Consider the following 16,568-nt stretch of genomic DNA (forward strand, 5'->3'; position numbering starts at 1 on the left):
CAAGCAAGAAAAAAATGAGAAACTATAGGGTGCAGTGGTGACTGTAGTTTAAAAATAAAAAACACCTGCCTTAAAATGACAGGGCGGGCCATGGACTGGATACACCACAAGAGAAATAAATTTATTAGGTAAGCATAAATTTAGTTTTCTCTTGTAAAGGTGTATCCAGTCCACGGGTTCATCCATTACTTGTGGGATACCAATACCAAAGGGAGGGACAAGGCAGGAACTTAAACGGAAGGCACCACTGCCTGTAAGACCTTTCTCCCAAAAATAGCCTCTGAAGAAGCAAAAGTATCAAATTTATAGAATTTAGAAAAGGTATGAAGCGAAGACCAAGTCGCCGCCTTACAAATCTGTTCAACAGAGGCCTCATGTTTAAAAGCCCATGTGGAAGCTACTGCTCTAGTAGAATGAGCTGTAATTCTTTCAGGAGGCTGCTGGCCAGCAGTCTCATAAGCTAAACGTATTATACTTCTTAGCCAAAAAGAAAGAGAAGTTGCCGAAGCCTTTAGGCCTCTCCTCTGTCCAGAGTAGACAACAAACAAAGCAGATGTTTGACGAAAATCTTTCGTAGCTTGTAAATAAAACTTTAAAGCACAAACCACATCAAGATTGTGTAATAGACGTTCCTTCTTTGAAGAAGGATTAGGACATAGTGAAGGAACAACAATCTCCTGATTGATATTCTTATTAGCTACCACCTTAGGAAGTAACCCAGGATTGAAACGTAACACTACCTTATCTGCATGGAAAATCAGATAAGGGGAATCACATTGTAAAGCAGATAACTCCGAAACTCTTCGAGCCGAGGAGATAGCTACTAAAAACAGAACTTTCCAAGATAAAAGCTTAATATCTATGGAATGCAAAGGTTCAAACGGAACCCCTTGAAGAACTTTAAGAACTAAATTTAAACTCCATGGCGGAGCAACAGGTTTAAACACAGGAATGATTCTTACTAAAGCCTGACAAAACGCCTGAACGTCTGGAACCTCAGCCAGACGTTTGTGCAAAAGAATAGACAGAGCAGAAATCTGTCCCTTTAAGGAACTAGCTGACAAACCCTTCTCCAATCCTTCTTGGAGAAAAGATAATATCCTAGGAATCCTGACCTTACTCCATGAGTAACCCTTGGATTCACACCAATGAAGATATTTACACCATATCTTATGATAGATTTTCCTGGTGACAGGCTTACGAGCCTGAATTAAGGTATGAATGACGGATTCGGAAAAACCACGCTTTGATAGAATCAAGAGTTCAATCTCCAAGCACTCAGACGTAGAGAAATTAGATTTGGATGTTTGAAGGGACCTTGAAGTAGAAGGTCCTGCCTTAGCGGCAGAGACCATGGTGGAAAGGATGACATGTCCACCAGATCTGCATACCAAGTCCTGCGTGGCAACGCAGGGGCTATCAAGATCACCAAAGCTCTCTCCTGCTTGATCTTGGCAATCAGACGAGGTAGCAGAGGAAACGGTGGAAACACATAAGCCAGACTGAATGACCAGGGCGCTGCTAGTGCATCTATCAGTGCTGCCTTGGGATCCCTGGACCTGGACCCGTAACAAGGAAGCTTGGCGTTCTGACGAGACGCCATGAGATCCAGTTCTGGTTTGCCCCAAAGTTGGATCAACTGGGCAAATACCTCCAGATGGAGCTCCCACTAACCCGGATGAAAAGTCTGCCGACTTAGAAAATCCGCTTCCCAGTTCTCTACTCCTGGGATATGGATAGCTGAGAAATGGCAAGAGTGAACCTCTGCCCATAGAATTATCTTTGAAACCTCCAACATTGCCAGGGGGCTCCTTGTTCCCCCCTGATGGTTGATATAGGCTACAGTCGTGATGTTGTCCGACTGAAATCTGATGAACCTGACCGCAGCTAGCTGAGGCCAAGCCTGAAGAGCATTGAATATCGCTCTTAGTTCCAGAATGTTTATCAGAAGGAGGGCCTCCTCCTGAGTCCACGAACCCTGAGCCTTCAGGGAGTTCCAGACTGCACCCCAGCCCAGAAGGCTGGCATCTGTCGTTACTATAGTCCATTCTGGCCTGCGGAAACTCATTCCCTTGGGCAGATGGACCCGAGAAAGCCACCAGAGAAGATAATCCCTGGTCTCTTGATCCAGATTTAGTAGAGGGGACAAATCTGTGTAATCCCCATTCCACTGATTGAGCATGCAAAGTTGCAGTGGTCTGAGATGTAGGCAGGCAAACGGAACTATGTCCATTGCCGCTACCATTAATCCGATTACCTCCATACACTGAGCCACTGACGGCTGAGAAGTGGAATAAAGAGCACGGCAGGAAGTTAGAAGTTTTGACAACCTGACCTCTGTCAGATAAATCTTCATTTCTACTGAATCTATCAGAGTTCCTAGGAAGGAAACTCTTGTGAGAGGTGAGAGAGAACTCTGTCCTTCGTTCACCTTCCACCCGTGAGACCTTAGGAATGCCAGAACAATGTCCGTATGGGACCTGGCGATTTGAAAAGTTGACACCTGTATCAGGATGTCGTCTAGGTAAGGGGCTACTGCTATACCCCGCGGTCTTAGAACCGCCAGAAGGGACCCTAGAACCTTCGTAAAGATTCTTGGTGCCATGACTAACCCGAAGGGAATAGCCACAAACTGGTAATGCCTGTCTAGGAAGGCGAACCTGAGAAACTGATGATGATCCCTGTGTATCGGAATATGTAGATAAGCATCCTTTAAATCCACGGTAGTCATATATTGACCCTCCTGGATCATAGGTAGGATGGTTCGAATAGTCTCCATCTTGAAGGATGGGACCCTGAGAAATTTGTTTAGGATCTTGAGATCCAAGATTGGTCTGAAAGTTCCATCTTTCTTGGGAACTATAAACAGATTTGAATAGAAGCCCTGCCCCTGTTCCTCCTTTGGAACTGGGTGGATCACTCCCATAACTAGTAGGTCTTGAACGCAATGTAAGAATGCCTCTCTCTTTATCTGGTTTGCAGATAATTGTGAGAGATGAAATCTCCCCTTTGGAGATGAAGCTTTGAAATCTAGAAGATATCCCTGGGAAACAATCTCCAGAGCCCAGGGAAGCCTGGGCGAAGAGAGAAAGTCTGCCCCCCACTAGATCCGGTCCCGGATCGGGGGCTACTCCTTCATGCTGTCTTAGAGGCAGCAGCAGGCTTTTTGGCCTGTTTCCCCTTGTTCCAAGCCTGGTTAGGTCTCCAGACTGGCTTGGACTGGGCAAAATTTCCCTCTTGTTTTGTAGAAGAGGAAGATGAAGCTGCGCCACTCTTGAAGTTTCGAAAGGAACGAAAATTAGTCTGTTTCGTCCTTAACTTGTTGGACCTATCCTGGGGAAGTGCGTGGCCTTTTCCTCCAGTAATATCAGAAATGATCTCCTTCAGTCCAGGCCCAAATAGGGTCTGCCCTTTGAAGGGGATATTGAGAAGTTTAGACTTTGAAGTGACATCAGCTGACCAAGATTTAAGCCATAGCGCCCTACGTGCCTGAATGGCAAAACCTGAATTTTTAGCCGTTAGCTTGGTTAAATGAAAAATGGTGTCAGAAATAAATGAATTGGCTAACTTAAGAGCTTTAAGCCTGTCAAGGATATCATCCAACGGGGTCTCTACCTGTAAAGCCTCCTCCAGAGACTCGAACCAGAAAGCCGCTGCAGCAGTGACTGGGGCAATGCATGGAAGAGGCTGGAGAATAAAACCTTGTTGTATAAAGATTTTCTTAAGGAAACCCTCTAATTTCTTATCCATAGGATCTAGGAAAGCATAACTGTCCTCGACAGGAATAGTTGTACGCTTAGCTAGGGTAGAGACTGCTCCATCCACCTTAGGGACCGTCTGCCACAAGTCCCGTGTAGCTGCATCTATAGGAAACCTTTTCTTAAAAGCAGGAGGGGGAGAGAACGGCACACCTGGTCTATCCCATTCCTTAGAAATAATTTCTGAAAACCTCTTAGGGATTGGAAAAACATCAGTGTAAACAGGCACTGCAAAGTATTTGTCCATTTTACACAATTTCTCTGGGACTACAATGGTGTCACAGTCATCCAGAGTCGCTAAAACCTCCCTGAGCAACACGCGGAGGTGTTGAAGCTTAAATTTAAATGCTGTCATTTCAGAGTCAGACTGAAGTAACGCCTTCCCTGAATCAGAGAAGTCACCCACAGATAGAAGCTCTCCTGCTTCAACTTCTGCACATTGTGAGGGTATATCAGACATAGCTACTAAAGCGTCAGAGAGCTCTGTATTTGTTCTAGCCCCAGAGCTGTCTCGCTTTCCTTGTAACCCTGGCAGTTTGGACAATACCTCTGTGAGGGTATAATTCATAACTGCCGCCATGTATTGTAAAGTAAATGCATTGGACGCGCTAGATGTACTTAGCGTCCCTTGAGCGGGAGTTATAGGTGCTGACACGTGGGGAGAGCTAGATGGCATAACCTCCCTTTGGTCAGTCTCAGAAACCTCAGGTGATAAATCTTTAAAAGCCATAATATGGTCTTTATAACTTATAGAAAGGTCAGTGCATTTGGTACACATTCTAAGAGGGGGTTCCACAATGGCTTCAAAACATAATGAACAAGGAGTTTCCTCTATGTCAGACATGTTTAACAGACTAGTAATGAGACCAGCAAGCTTGGAAAACATAATTTATGCTTACCTGATAAATTTATTTCTCTTGTAGTGTGTTCAGTCCACGGGTCATCCATTACTTATGGGATATATTCTCCTTCCCAACAGGAAGTTGCAAGAGGATCACCCAAGCAGAGCTGCTATATAGCTCCTCCCCTCACATGTCATATCCAGTCATTCGACCGAAACAAGACGAGAAAGGAGAAACAATAAGGTGCAGTGGTGACTGGAGTTATAATTTTAAAATTTAGAACCTGCCTCATAAAAAGACAGGGCGGGCCGTGGACTGAACACACTACAAGAGAAATAAATTTATCAGGTAAGCATAAATTATGTTTTCTCTTGTTAAGTGTGTTCAGTCCACGGGTCATCCATTACTTATGGGATACCAATACCAAAGCTAAGTACACGGATGATGGGAGGGACAAGGCAGGAACATTAAACAGAAGGAACCACTGCCTGTAGAACCTTTCTCCCAAAACCAGCCTCCGAAGAAGCGAAAGTGTCAAATTTGTAAAATTTGGAAAAAGTATGAAGTGAAGACCAAGTTGCAGCCTTGCAAATCTGTTCAACAGAGGCCTCATTCTTAAAGGCCCAGGTGCAAGCCACAGCTCTAGTGGAATGAGCTGTAATTCTTTCAGGAGGCTGCTGTCCAGCAGTCTCATAGGCTAAACGTATTATGCTACGAAGCCAAAAAGAGAGAGAGGTAGCCGAAGCCTTTTGACCTCTCCTCTGTCCAGAGTAAACGACAAACAGAGAAGAAGTTTGTCTAAAATCTTTAGTTGCCTGTAAATCTGTTCAACAGAGGCCTCATTCTTAAAGGCCCAGGTGGAAGCCACAGCTCTAGTGGAATGAGCTGTAATTCTTTCAGGAGGCTGCTGTCCAGCAGTCTCATAGGCTAAACGTATTATGCTACGAAGCCAAAAAGAGAGAGAGGTAGCCGAAGCCTTTTGACCCCTTCTCTGTCCAGAGTAAACGACAAACAGAGAAGAAGTTTGTCGAAAATCTTTAGTTGCCTGTAAGTAGAACTTAGAGCACGGACCACGTCTAGATTATGCAAAAGACGTTCCTTCTTTGAAGAAGGATTAGGACATAACGATGGAACAACAATCTCTTGATTGATATTCCTGTTAGACACAACCTTAGGTAAAAACCCAGGTTTAGTACGCAGAACTACCTTGTCTGAATGAAAGATCAGATAAGGAGAATCACAATGTAAGGCAGATAACTCAGAGACTCTTCGAGCCGAGGAAATAGCCATCAAAAACAAAACTTTCCAAGATAAAAGCTTAATATCAATGGAATGAAGGGGTTCAAACGGAACACCCTGAAGAACTTTAAGAACCAAGTTTAAGCTCCACGGAGGAGCAACAGCTTTAAACACAGGTTTAATTCTAGCCAAAGCCTGACAAAAGGCCTGGACGTCTGGATTCTCTGCCAGACGTTTGTGTAAAAGAATAGACAGAGCTGAAATCTGTCCCTTTAGCGAACTAGCGGATAAACCCTTTTCTAAACCCTCTTGTAGAAAAGCTAATATCCTAGGAATCCTAACCTTACTCCATGAGTAACTCTTAGATTCGCACCAATATAAATATTTACGCCATATCTTATGGTAAATTTTTCTTGTCACAGGTTTCCGAGCCTGTATTAATGTATCAATAACCGAATCCGAAAACCCACGCTTTGATAGAATCAAGCGTTCAATTTCCAGGCAGTCAGCCTCAGAGAAATTAGGTTTGGATGGTTGAAAGGACCCTGAATTAGAAGGTCCTGCCTCAGAGGAAGAGACCATGGTGGACAGGACGACATGTCCACTAGGTCTGCATACCAGGTCCTGCGTGGCCACGCAGGCGCTATCAGAATTACCGATGCCCTCTCCTGTTTGATCCTGGCAATCAGCCGAGGTAGCAACGGAAATGGTGGAAACACATAAGCTATGTTGAAAACCCAAGGGGCTGCTAATGCATCCACCAGCACCGCTCCCGGGTCCCTGGACCTGGATCCGTAACAAGGAAGCTTCGCGTTCTGACGAGATGCCATGAGATCCAGATCTGGTTTGCCCCAACAACGAATCAGTTGAGCAAATACCTCCGGGTGAAGTTCCCACTCTCCCGGATGAAAAGTCTGGCGACTTAGGAAATCCGCCTCCCAGTTCTCTACGCCTGGGATGTGAATCGCTGACAGGTGGCAAGAGTGAGACTCTGCCCAGCGAATTATCTTCGAGACTTCCAACATCGCAAGGGAACTCCTGGTTCCCCCTTGATGATTGATGTAAGCCACAGTCGTGATATTGTCCGACTGAAATCTGAGCTTTGCTAACTGAGGCCAAGCCAGAAGAGCATTGAATATTGCTCTTAATTCTAGAATGTTTATTGGGAGGAGTTTCTCCTCCTGAGTCCACGATCCCTGAGCCTTCAGGGAATTCCAGACTGCTCCCCAGCCTAGAAGGCTGGCATCCGTTGTTACAATCGTCCAATCTGGCCTGCGAAAGGTCATTCCTTTGGACAGATGAATCGGTGACAACCACCAGAGAAGCGAATCTCTGGTCTCCTGGTCCAGATTTAGCAAAGGGGACAGATCTGAGTAATCCCCGTTCCATTGACTGAGCATGCATAGTTGCAGCGGTCTGAGATGCAGGCGCGCAAATGGCACTATGTCCATTGCCGCTACCATTAAGCCGATTACCTCCATGCACTGAGCTACCGATGGGCTTGGAATGGAATGAAGGACACGGCAAGCATTGAGAATCTTTGATAACCTGGACTCCGTCAGGTAAATCTTCATCTCTACAGAATCTATAAGAGTCCCTAGAAAAGGAACCCGTGTGAGTGGTAACAGAGAACTCTTTTCCACGTTCACTTTCCACCTCAGAAATGCTAGAACTATCTCTGTATGAGACTTTGCATTCTGAAAATTTGACGCTTGTATCAGAATGTCTTCTAGGTACGGAGCCACCGCTATGCCTCGTGGTCTTAGTACCGCCAGAAGTGAGCCCAGAACCTTCGTAAAAATTCTCGGGGCCGTGGCTAACCCGAAGGAAAGAGCCACAAACTGGTAATGCCTGTCTAGAAAGGCAAACCTCAGGTACCGATAATGATCTTTGTGAATCGGTATATGAAGGTAAGCATCCTTTAAGTCCACCGTGGTCATATATTGACCCTCTTGGATCATGGGTAGGATGGTTTGAATGGTTTCCATCTTGAACGATGGTACCCTTAGGAATTTGTTTAAGATCTTTAAGTCCAAGATTGGTCTGAAAGTTCCCTCTTATTTGGGAACCACAAATAGATTTGAGTAAAATCCTTGTCCCTGTTCCGATTGCGGAACTGAGTGGATCACCCCCATGATTAAGAGGTCTTGAACACATTGCAGAAATGCCTCTCTCTTTACTAGGTTTGTCGATAACCTCGAAAGATGGAACCTCCCTTGTGGAGGAGAGAATTTGAAATCCAGAAGGTATCCCTGAGATATAATCTTTAACGTCCAGGGATCCTGCACATCTCTTGCCCAAGCCTGGGCAAAGAGAGAAAGTCTGCCCCCCACTAAATCCGTCTCTGGATAGGGGGCCCTGACTTCATGCTGTCTTAGGGGCGGGAGTAGGCTTTCTGGCCTGCTTGCCCTTGTTCCATGACTGGTTGCCTTTCCAACCTTGTCTGTAACGAGCAGTAGTTCCTTCCTGTTTTGGAGCGGAGGAAGTCGATGCTGCTCCTGCCTTGAAGTTACGAAAGGCACGAAAATTAGACTGTTTGGCCTTTGGTTTGGCCCTGTCCTGAGGAAGGACGTGGCCCTTACCTCCCGTAATGTCAGCAATAATTTCCTTCAATCCGGGCCCAAATAAGGTCTGCCCTTTGAAAGGAATGTTAAGTAGTTTAGACTTGGAAGTTACATCCGCTGACCAGGATTTAAGCCAGAGCGCTCTGCGCGCCTGTATGGCGAATCCGGAATTTTTAGCCGTAAGTTTGGTTAGATGTACTACGGCATCTGAAACAAACGCATTAGCTTGCTTAAGGGTTCTAACTTTACTCAAGGCCTCATCCAACGGCTCTGTGCGAATCGCCTCTTCCAGAGACTCAAACCAGAATGCCGCTGCAGCCGTGACAGGTGCAATGCATGCAAGAGGCTGCAATATAAAACCCTGTTGAACAAACATTTTCTTAAGATAACCCTCTAATTTTTTATCCATTGGATCTGAGAAAGCACAGCTATCCTCCACCGGGATAGTGGTACGCTTGGCTAACGTAGAAACTGCTCCCTCCACCTTAGGGACCGTCTGCCATACGTCTTGTGTGGTGGCGTCTATAGGGAACATTTTTCTAAATATCGGGGGAGGGGAAAAAGGCACACCGGGTCTATCCCACTCCTTACTGATAATTTCTGTAAGTCTTATTGGTATAGGAAAAACGTCAGTACACACCGGTACCGCATAGTATCTATCCAACCTACACAATTTCTCTGGAATTGCCACCGTGTCGCAATCATTCAGAGCCGCTAATACCTCCCCTAGTAACACAGGGAGGTTCTCAAGCTTAAATTTAAAATTTGAAATTTCTGAATCCGGTCTCCCCGAATCAGAACCGTCACCGACAGAATGAAGCTCACCGTCCTCATGTTCTGCATGTTGTGACGCAGTATCAGACATGGCTCTCATGTCATCAGCGCGCTCTGTCCTTAACCCAGAGCTATCGCGTTTGCCCCTTAATTCGGGCATATTATATAAAACTTCTTTCATAACATTAGCCATATCATGTAAAGTGATTTGTAAGGGCCTAGATGTACTAGGTGTCTCAATCCTACGCATCTCCCGAGCGGGAGACGCAGGTACTGACACGTGAGGAGAGTTAGGCGGCATAACTTCCCCCTAGTTGTCTGGTGATAGCTTCTTTATCGGTACAGATTGACTTTTATTCAAAGCAATATCAATACAATTGATACACATCGTTCTATTGGGCTCCACATTGGCTTTTGAACATGATGAACAAAGAGTTTCCTCTGAATCAGACATGTTAAAACAGACTTAGCAATGAAACTAACAAGCTTGGAAATCACTTTCAATAAGTTTTACAAGCAATATAAAAAACGCTGTAGCGCTTCAAAAATACAGATATAATTAAACAATTCTTAACAAGAAGTGTACTATTAGCAGAGGATTGCACCCAGTAGCAAAAGGATGATTAACCCCTCGATACCCAAAACGGATAAAACAGATATCAATTAAGATTTAACGCTTTTAATCACAGTCAGCACACTGTCACAGATCTGATGTGACTGATTACCTCCCTCACAAATGAAATTTGCAGACCCCTGAGCTCTCTAGAGACGTCCTGGATCAAGGAGGAAGAAGCAGAAAGACTGTGCAATAATTTTAACTGTGCAATAAGGCGCTAAAACAAGGGCCCTCCCACTCCAATCACAACAGTGGGAGCCCTGATATAACGGTTTCCATGCAGAAAAATATGTTAGCCATGTGGAAAAAATCATGCCCAAAGCGATTTATCACCAAAGTACCTCACAAAAAAACGAATAACATGCCAGTAAACGTTTTATTAAAAAACAACATTTTTCAATGTCATGCAAAGCTATCACTAAGCCTGCTACCAGTCGCTACCACTGCAGAGAAGGCTTAAGTATTATTTCAGTGTTAACAGTATTTTCTCAGTCAAATTCTAGTCCCTAGAATATAACTCGACTGCGCATACATTTATCAGCCTGATACCAGTTGCTACTACTGCATTTAAGGCTGTACTTACATCATACGGTAACAGCAGTATTTTCTTAGTCAATTCCATTCCCAGAAAATAAAGTACCGCACATACCTCATTTGCGGAGGACCCCGCATGCTATTCCCAGTCTGAAGTTACCCCACTCCTCAGAATGTCGAGAACAGCCAGTGGATCTTAGTTACGCCTGCTAAGATCATAGATAAAAAAACGCAGGCAGTTTCTTCTTCCAAATACTGCCTGAGATAGAAAAACAGCACACTCCGGTGCCATTTAAAATAACAAACTTTTGATTGAAGAATAGTTAATAGTTAATAGTTAAGTAAAAACTCCAGCTCCTCTCGCGACCTCCTTCTTTGTTGAGGGTTGCAAGAGAATGACTGGATATGACATGTGAGGGGAGGAGCTATATAGCAGCTCTGCTTGGGTGATCCTCTTGCAACTTCCTGTTGGGAAGGAGAATATATCCCATAAGTAATGGATGACCCGTGGACTGAACACACTTAACAAGAGAAAACACTTTAATAAATGTGAAAAAAGCAATAATAAAAAACGGTACTGTGCCTTTAAGAGAAAAAAACTACCACATAAACTGCAAAACAGTGATAAAAAGTAGTAAACTCTACGAAATTTTTACAGTGTGTATAAGGGACTAAAGCAGCATTGCACCCACTTGCAAATGGATGATTAACCCCTCAGGCCCAAAAACGAATTAGAAAAACGTTAAACCTGTTAACAAACAGTCAAACACACTGTCACAGCTCTGCTGTGGCTCCTACCTGCCCTCAAATACGATTTTTGCAGGAACAAAACCGTCTTGACTGCAACTATAATAAACTTTATATTAACCTGTTATATTAACCTCTATAGAGGGTTTTGTTCCTGCAAAAATCGTATTTGAGGGCAGGTAAATCTAACGCTCTTCAGAATAAACATGCAGATGTGGTGGAACGTGGTATGCTGATATATGCAGATTCTTAACAGGTTAATATAAAGTTTATTATAGTTGCAGTCAAGATTACTTCATCTTTAGCAAATATCGAAATTTTGTAAGATATCAAACGATTATGATTTGGCCATTGCACAGGTTCAGATACCTTTCAGTGTTATTATGTCTTCTGGCACATTGCACAATACTACAAAGCAAAACAACATTAACATTATAAATATTAAGAGAAAGCTCACCCAACAAAAACTCAGGTGCCTGTTCAAACTCTAGTTCCTCATTGTTTAACATTATATTCCTAGGTAGATCCGCCAACATAAGGTCAGGTGCAATTTGAGATATAGCAATCGTTGATCTGGGATCGTCTGGATTTACCAGCAAGTCACCTAATAGACAAAAATGAGAACATTACATATCTGTTATTATTAATTTGAAATCTTTTTAGGAAAAATTAAAGAAATATGAAACCCAATTTTCATGATTTAGATAGAGCATGCAATTTTAAGAAACTTTCCAATTTACTCCTATTATCAATTTTTCTTCGTTTTCTTGGTATCTTTATTTTAAAAAACAGGAATGTAAGTTTAGGAGCTGGCCCATTTTTTTTTGTTCAGAACCCTGGGTAGCGCTTGCTGATTGGTGGCTACATTTACATGTAGGAGTAAATTGATCTGAATCATAAAAGAAACTATTTGGGTTTCACATCCCTTTAATCAACTGGGTAACATTCATCAAAATGTATAACAATTAATATTACAAGAACATACCTTCTTCGGCTTTTGTTTGTAAATTGGACAGTAATATTTTTTGATGCTCTTGACCATCATCAAAGCTGTACAACACCCACTTTTTCAACAGGGATTCACCTTCGCCACAAATATCAGTTTCCAGTAAACCAGGAAACCACTCCTCCATTAGTGAATCTATGTGGTCAACAACCTGCCCCAATAGAACGCAACCTATTTTAAAAAGAAAAAATATATATAAAAAAAATAGTTAACTAAACCATATTACTATAAAAGGCATCAGAGGAAAAAATACTATGGATTCTACTAAAATGAGCATGAATGGCACTAATTGTGCTTGTCCCAAACAGTGATAATGGCAGAACACCAAAGAAAGTTCCGATATCAAGAATTTATTTGAACAATCTCCATCAGACAAAAGAAACAACAACAACGTTTCGGTTGTTAACCCTTTGTCATGTTGCAACATGATTAAGGGTTAACACCCGAAACGTTGTTGTTTCTTTTGTCTCATGGAGATGTTCAAATAAATTCTTGATATTGGAACTTTCTTTGGCGTGCTGCCATTATCACAGTTTGGAATTTATTCTGAGGACATTGGTGTTGTGTCCTATATGGCGTTTGCACCCCTTATATACACAGGTGCTGGATAAGACATTATTTTACTAATTGCGCTTGTGACAGATGAATGTCATGCTAACCGTGCAAGGTGGGGGGGGGGGGTCATGCTGAACTCGCAAGCTGGGGAGGTTAAAAGGGGTCAATTCAAGTAAATGTTTATAGTATGGTTTTGCTTTTAACATACTTTTTAGTCAATTTAATAACACATTTTATGAAAAAAAAGTTATCAAAATTAGCATAGGTTCAAAATTTCAAAGGATTTCCAGTCTTTCTTTCTTAAATTTAGGAATTTGAACTTTAGTTTAACCAAAAATTGGTTTTGGAAAATAATTTCCATAGTTACTTTTCAACACAAATTTAGTTAGCCTATGCTGCCAGAGTGGCACACGATTAAGAAGGTTCAGGATCATTTTAACGTGACTTGATTATATAGAAAAAATAGGTGAACAATGTTCAAGGGGACCTGAACCCTAGGCACTAAAAATGGAGGTAGATGGACTTATTTTTTCTCTGTACCATTATATGTCAATACAATATTTGTTCCATTTTAGGGAGAGGGGCAATAATGTTGACATATGAGTGCTCTAAATGCAAGTGTATTTGTATGCGGATCTCTGTATCTTGAGTTCTAAAATAAAAACTATAAAGTTAATACATTTATTTTTGCAAAATGAGTCAAATTTGACTTGCTAACTAGCTACTAGCTTTAGGAGGAAGGTATATCCCAGCGCCAACCAAACCTTATATGCCTGAGACAGTGGTACCTAGCTACCACTAGGTGAAGACAGAAATGTGAAAGGTGTACTCAGGCGCCAACAATACTGAGGCTAAGGTTAAAAATGAGGATTTATTACATATAATCACAAAATATACAAATACATATACATATAAAGCTGCATGGATCCACGCTAAAATGGTCTAAAAAATTTACTAAAAAATTATTATTATAAAACAATCTAAAAACAATCTAAAAACAATCTATCATAGATGTGAGGAACAGACTGTTAAGTGTGTCCCAATGCGGTACAATTGGTCCCTAAAAGTTACTGAGGGACTAAATTAAACTGGTGGTAGTTACATAGTGGATGTAAGTGACCTTGTGATGAATGTTAAATTGCAACAATTAAAACATAGCAAATCCTGGAGAATGTGGAAATAATAAAATAAAAAATATTGTGACAGTGTGTACGGTGCCCCTAAAAAGGGGGGGTGGGGTGCTGAAAACCTAAAAAGTTCAAAAAATGTTCCAAACAAATTCCAATGTGATTCCAAAAAAATATAAATACAAAACAATTCTGTGCTGTGTCTTAAATGTGTCCTAAATGGTTTACAGAGGTCCTGTTAATGTCCAAAAAATATAAAGTCCAAAAAATTAAAGTAGAAGTCAATTTTCTCTGTGCTTATCCGGTGTGGTATATCATTCAGTGCACACAAAAAAAAATTATAATAAAATATAAAAATCCAACAGAAAAATAGCAAAAATTAGCAAAAGATAGCAATAAATAAAAATAATAATAACAGAAAAAAACCTGCGAAGAGAAGATGAGACACAATGTGTGAAACCTTTTCAGAAATATCCTCCTAATGAAATAGAGCTTACCAGGTCTACGCGTTTCGGCCTCTCTTAGGCCTTTATCAAGACTGAATGGTAAGCTATTGATGTTGGCCTTTTATAGGGCCTTTAGTATTGTGACCGGAAATGGAAGCAGTTAGTGACTTCCGGTTTTCGTTAACAGTTATATTTCACATTAATATTGTTAATGGTCTTATTTTATAAGTTGTGATATCCTCCTGTAAGATATTTATTTACATTACCTCTTGCTTTTTACTTTTTATCTTCACTGTTTGCTTTCAATCCTTAGCCTCTGTGTACCTAATGACGTCACTTCCGGTTTGGGTCCGTGATTTATAATTAAAACAGTTTAGCTCTTAGTTCCCCTGCTAAGGATTGCCCTCTTATTGATTACCGAAATTATTCTTCTGTTAGAATATTTGGTAAGGGGTATGTGTAATGATCGGATTACGCGAGTTACTGCGTTCCGATTTTCTAAGGATCCCATTGGTCGTGACGTCATTGGTTGGCGGTGTTGGTTGGCGGTACGCGATTCTTAGCCTTCTTCCTTTTGTAAATAGTGAGGGTGTGTCAGGTCCCCTGAACTCTGATTGGGTGTCTATTTGTATACATAGTACTGGATATTCTTTTAACTCCATCGCTGTTTGCAGATGTTACTATTGTTATTGAGGGGGGATATTTATGTTCGCTCAAACAATTTCTATAGTCTGTAAACAATATATAAAGTGTTTGAGAGACCTTATATTTTGGGGGACATTTGAATCGAGATGTTTGACTTAGGTTGCTTTTCAAAAGCATTTTATACTGTTGGAGAATATAAAAGTGTTAATACTTAATGAATCTTATAACATTTGTAGATGCTTTTTGCTTTTCAAATCTTTTTGTGCTATTGAAAATGTGTTAATAACTTATAACAGATAATGGGCATATCATGTTTTGTTTGTTACGTGTAAGAAATGTAATCAGAAACACTGTTAAGGGTGTATAATACATATATACTTATCCCTTACTGTGAGTGGTTTTCCAAAAATTTCTAATTGTTTTAAATTGTTTTCATACATAGTATAAAATTTCTTATCGACTATAGATTGACAGCGGTTCTGTCATCTTGTCCAATTAGTTGGAGGGGGAGGAGGGGGGAGGGTAATCATTCTAAGTACTAATCATATTCTATTTTAAAAGGCAGTCAGCCAGATCTGGCTTTTAGGTCTGGCGTCTTCATCTTTATCTGGATGAAGTGTAATTTTTGGATGAAGTTAATTTTTAGTCTGGCTCCTTCATCTTATCTAGATAAAGTGTCATGCGATTGTATGAAGATGAACTTACTTCTTTCTTTACTCATAATAGGATGGATATTTTTAATGTCTATATTCGGGCTGTAGGCATATACAATATGGACACTTCTACTACTGATCTTAACATTACTGGGAAGGATGAAACCTTCTATTTTTTATTTATTTATTTATAGATGATCATCATATTCCAGATTGTCTATCTTTGAATTAGGCAGCGTTTTAAATTATCTATGTTTGCTTTCTTGTCTCCTTATACATAAAAATAAAATTAAAGGATAAAGATAAAAGGATAAAAATATCGCTGGTGTTGTCTGGAAAGGCTACTAGGAGTATACAGTATGTTTACTTTCACCTCTGGGTAGATTGATTTGGTCCTGTGCTACACCACTGTATTTTGGTGGATATCCCAAATTACTGGGGGCTTGACAGGGAGTTTTAGAGAGAGCTGTGGGGGAGTTAAATTTGGAGGTCAGGTATCTAGCTGTCATAGTGGATACTTGTCAGTAGGACTTTCAAATTTCATTAAATCTAAGGGGGAGACTCCATTTCACCCTTGTTCCAATTTATATCTAGAGGGGAGAGTTTTTTTGAAGATTCTTGGTGAACATAATCAGATCAAATTGTATAAGTGGGAGAGATCTTCCTTATTGTTCAATCCCTTTGGGTGGAGGCAATCCAAATTAAAGATCCATCTTGACTCGGCGGTCAGTAATTTCTTTGTATAGTTTCCTCCTCTCCAGTCTTTCCGGATCTTTTGGATTCCCATAAAGGATAGTTCTTTAATATTACCTTTATGTATGGTTGAAAAATGACTGTACAGCACTGTATCCGTATTTAACTTTTCAATTAGTAGTAAATGTTCACGTATTCTATCTCTTAGAATTCTTGATGTTTGGCCTATATATTGGAGGCCACATGAACATTGTAGCATATAAACGACCCCTGCATCTTGACATCGGATTAATTCATTCACTTTGTGTTCTTCTTTGGTGATGTGACTATGGAATGTGGTGGCTTTCTTTCCACGTTTACATGCTTTGC

At 41.2% G+C, this 16,568-nt stretch overlaps 1 protein-coding gene across 3 annotated transcripts in view; it reads right to left on the bottom strand.

Moving 5' to 3' along the window:
* Positions 1 to 16,568, bottom strand: part of LRRK2 (leucine rich repeat kinase 2) — a 649,887-nt gene that overhangs the window by 188,362 nt on the left and 444,957 nt on the right. For all 3 annotated transcript variants that reach the window (XM_053716587.1, XM_053716586.1, XM_053716588.1), the window contains 2 exons: positions 12,060 to 12,251; positions 11,532 to 11,678 (listed from right to left, as the gene is read on the bottom strand). In XM_053716587.1, coding sequence (XP_053572562.1) covers positions 11,532 to 11,678; positions 12,060 to 12,251 — 339 coding nt within the window. The remainder of the gene's footprint in view (positions 1 to 11,531; positions 11,679 to 12,059; positions 12,252 to 16,568) is intronic.

The sequence above is a fragment of the Bombina bombina genome, chromosome 6 (genome assembly GCF_027579735.1).
Source record: "Bombina bombina isolate aBomBom1 chromosome 6, aBomBom1.pri, whole genome shotgun sequence".
Taxonomy (NCBI): Eukaryota; Metazoa; Chordata; class Amphibia; order Anura; family Bombinatoridae; genus Bombina; species Bombina bombina.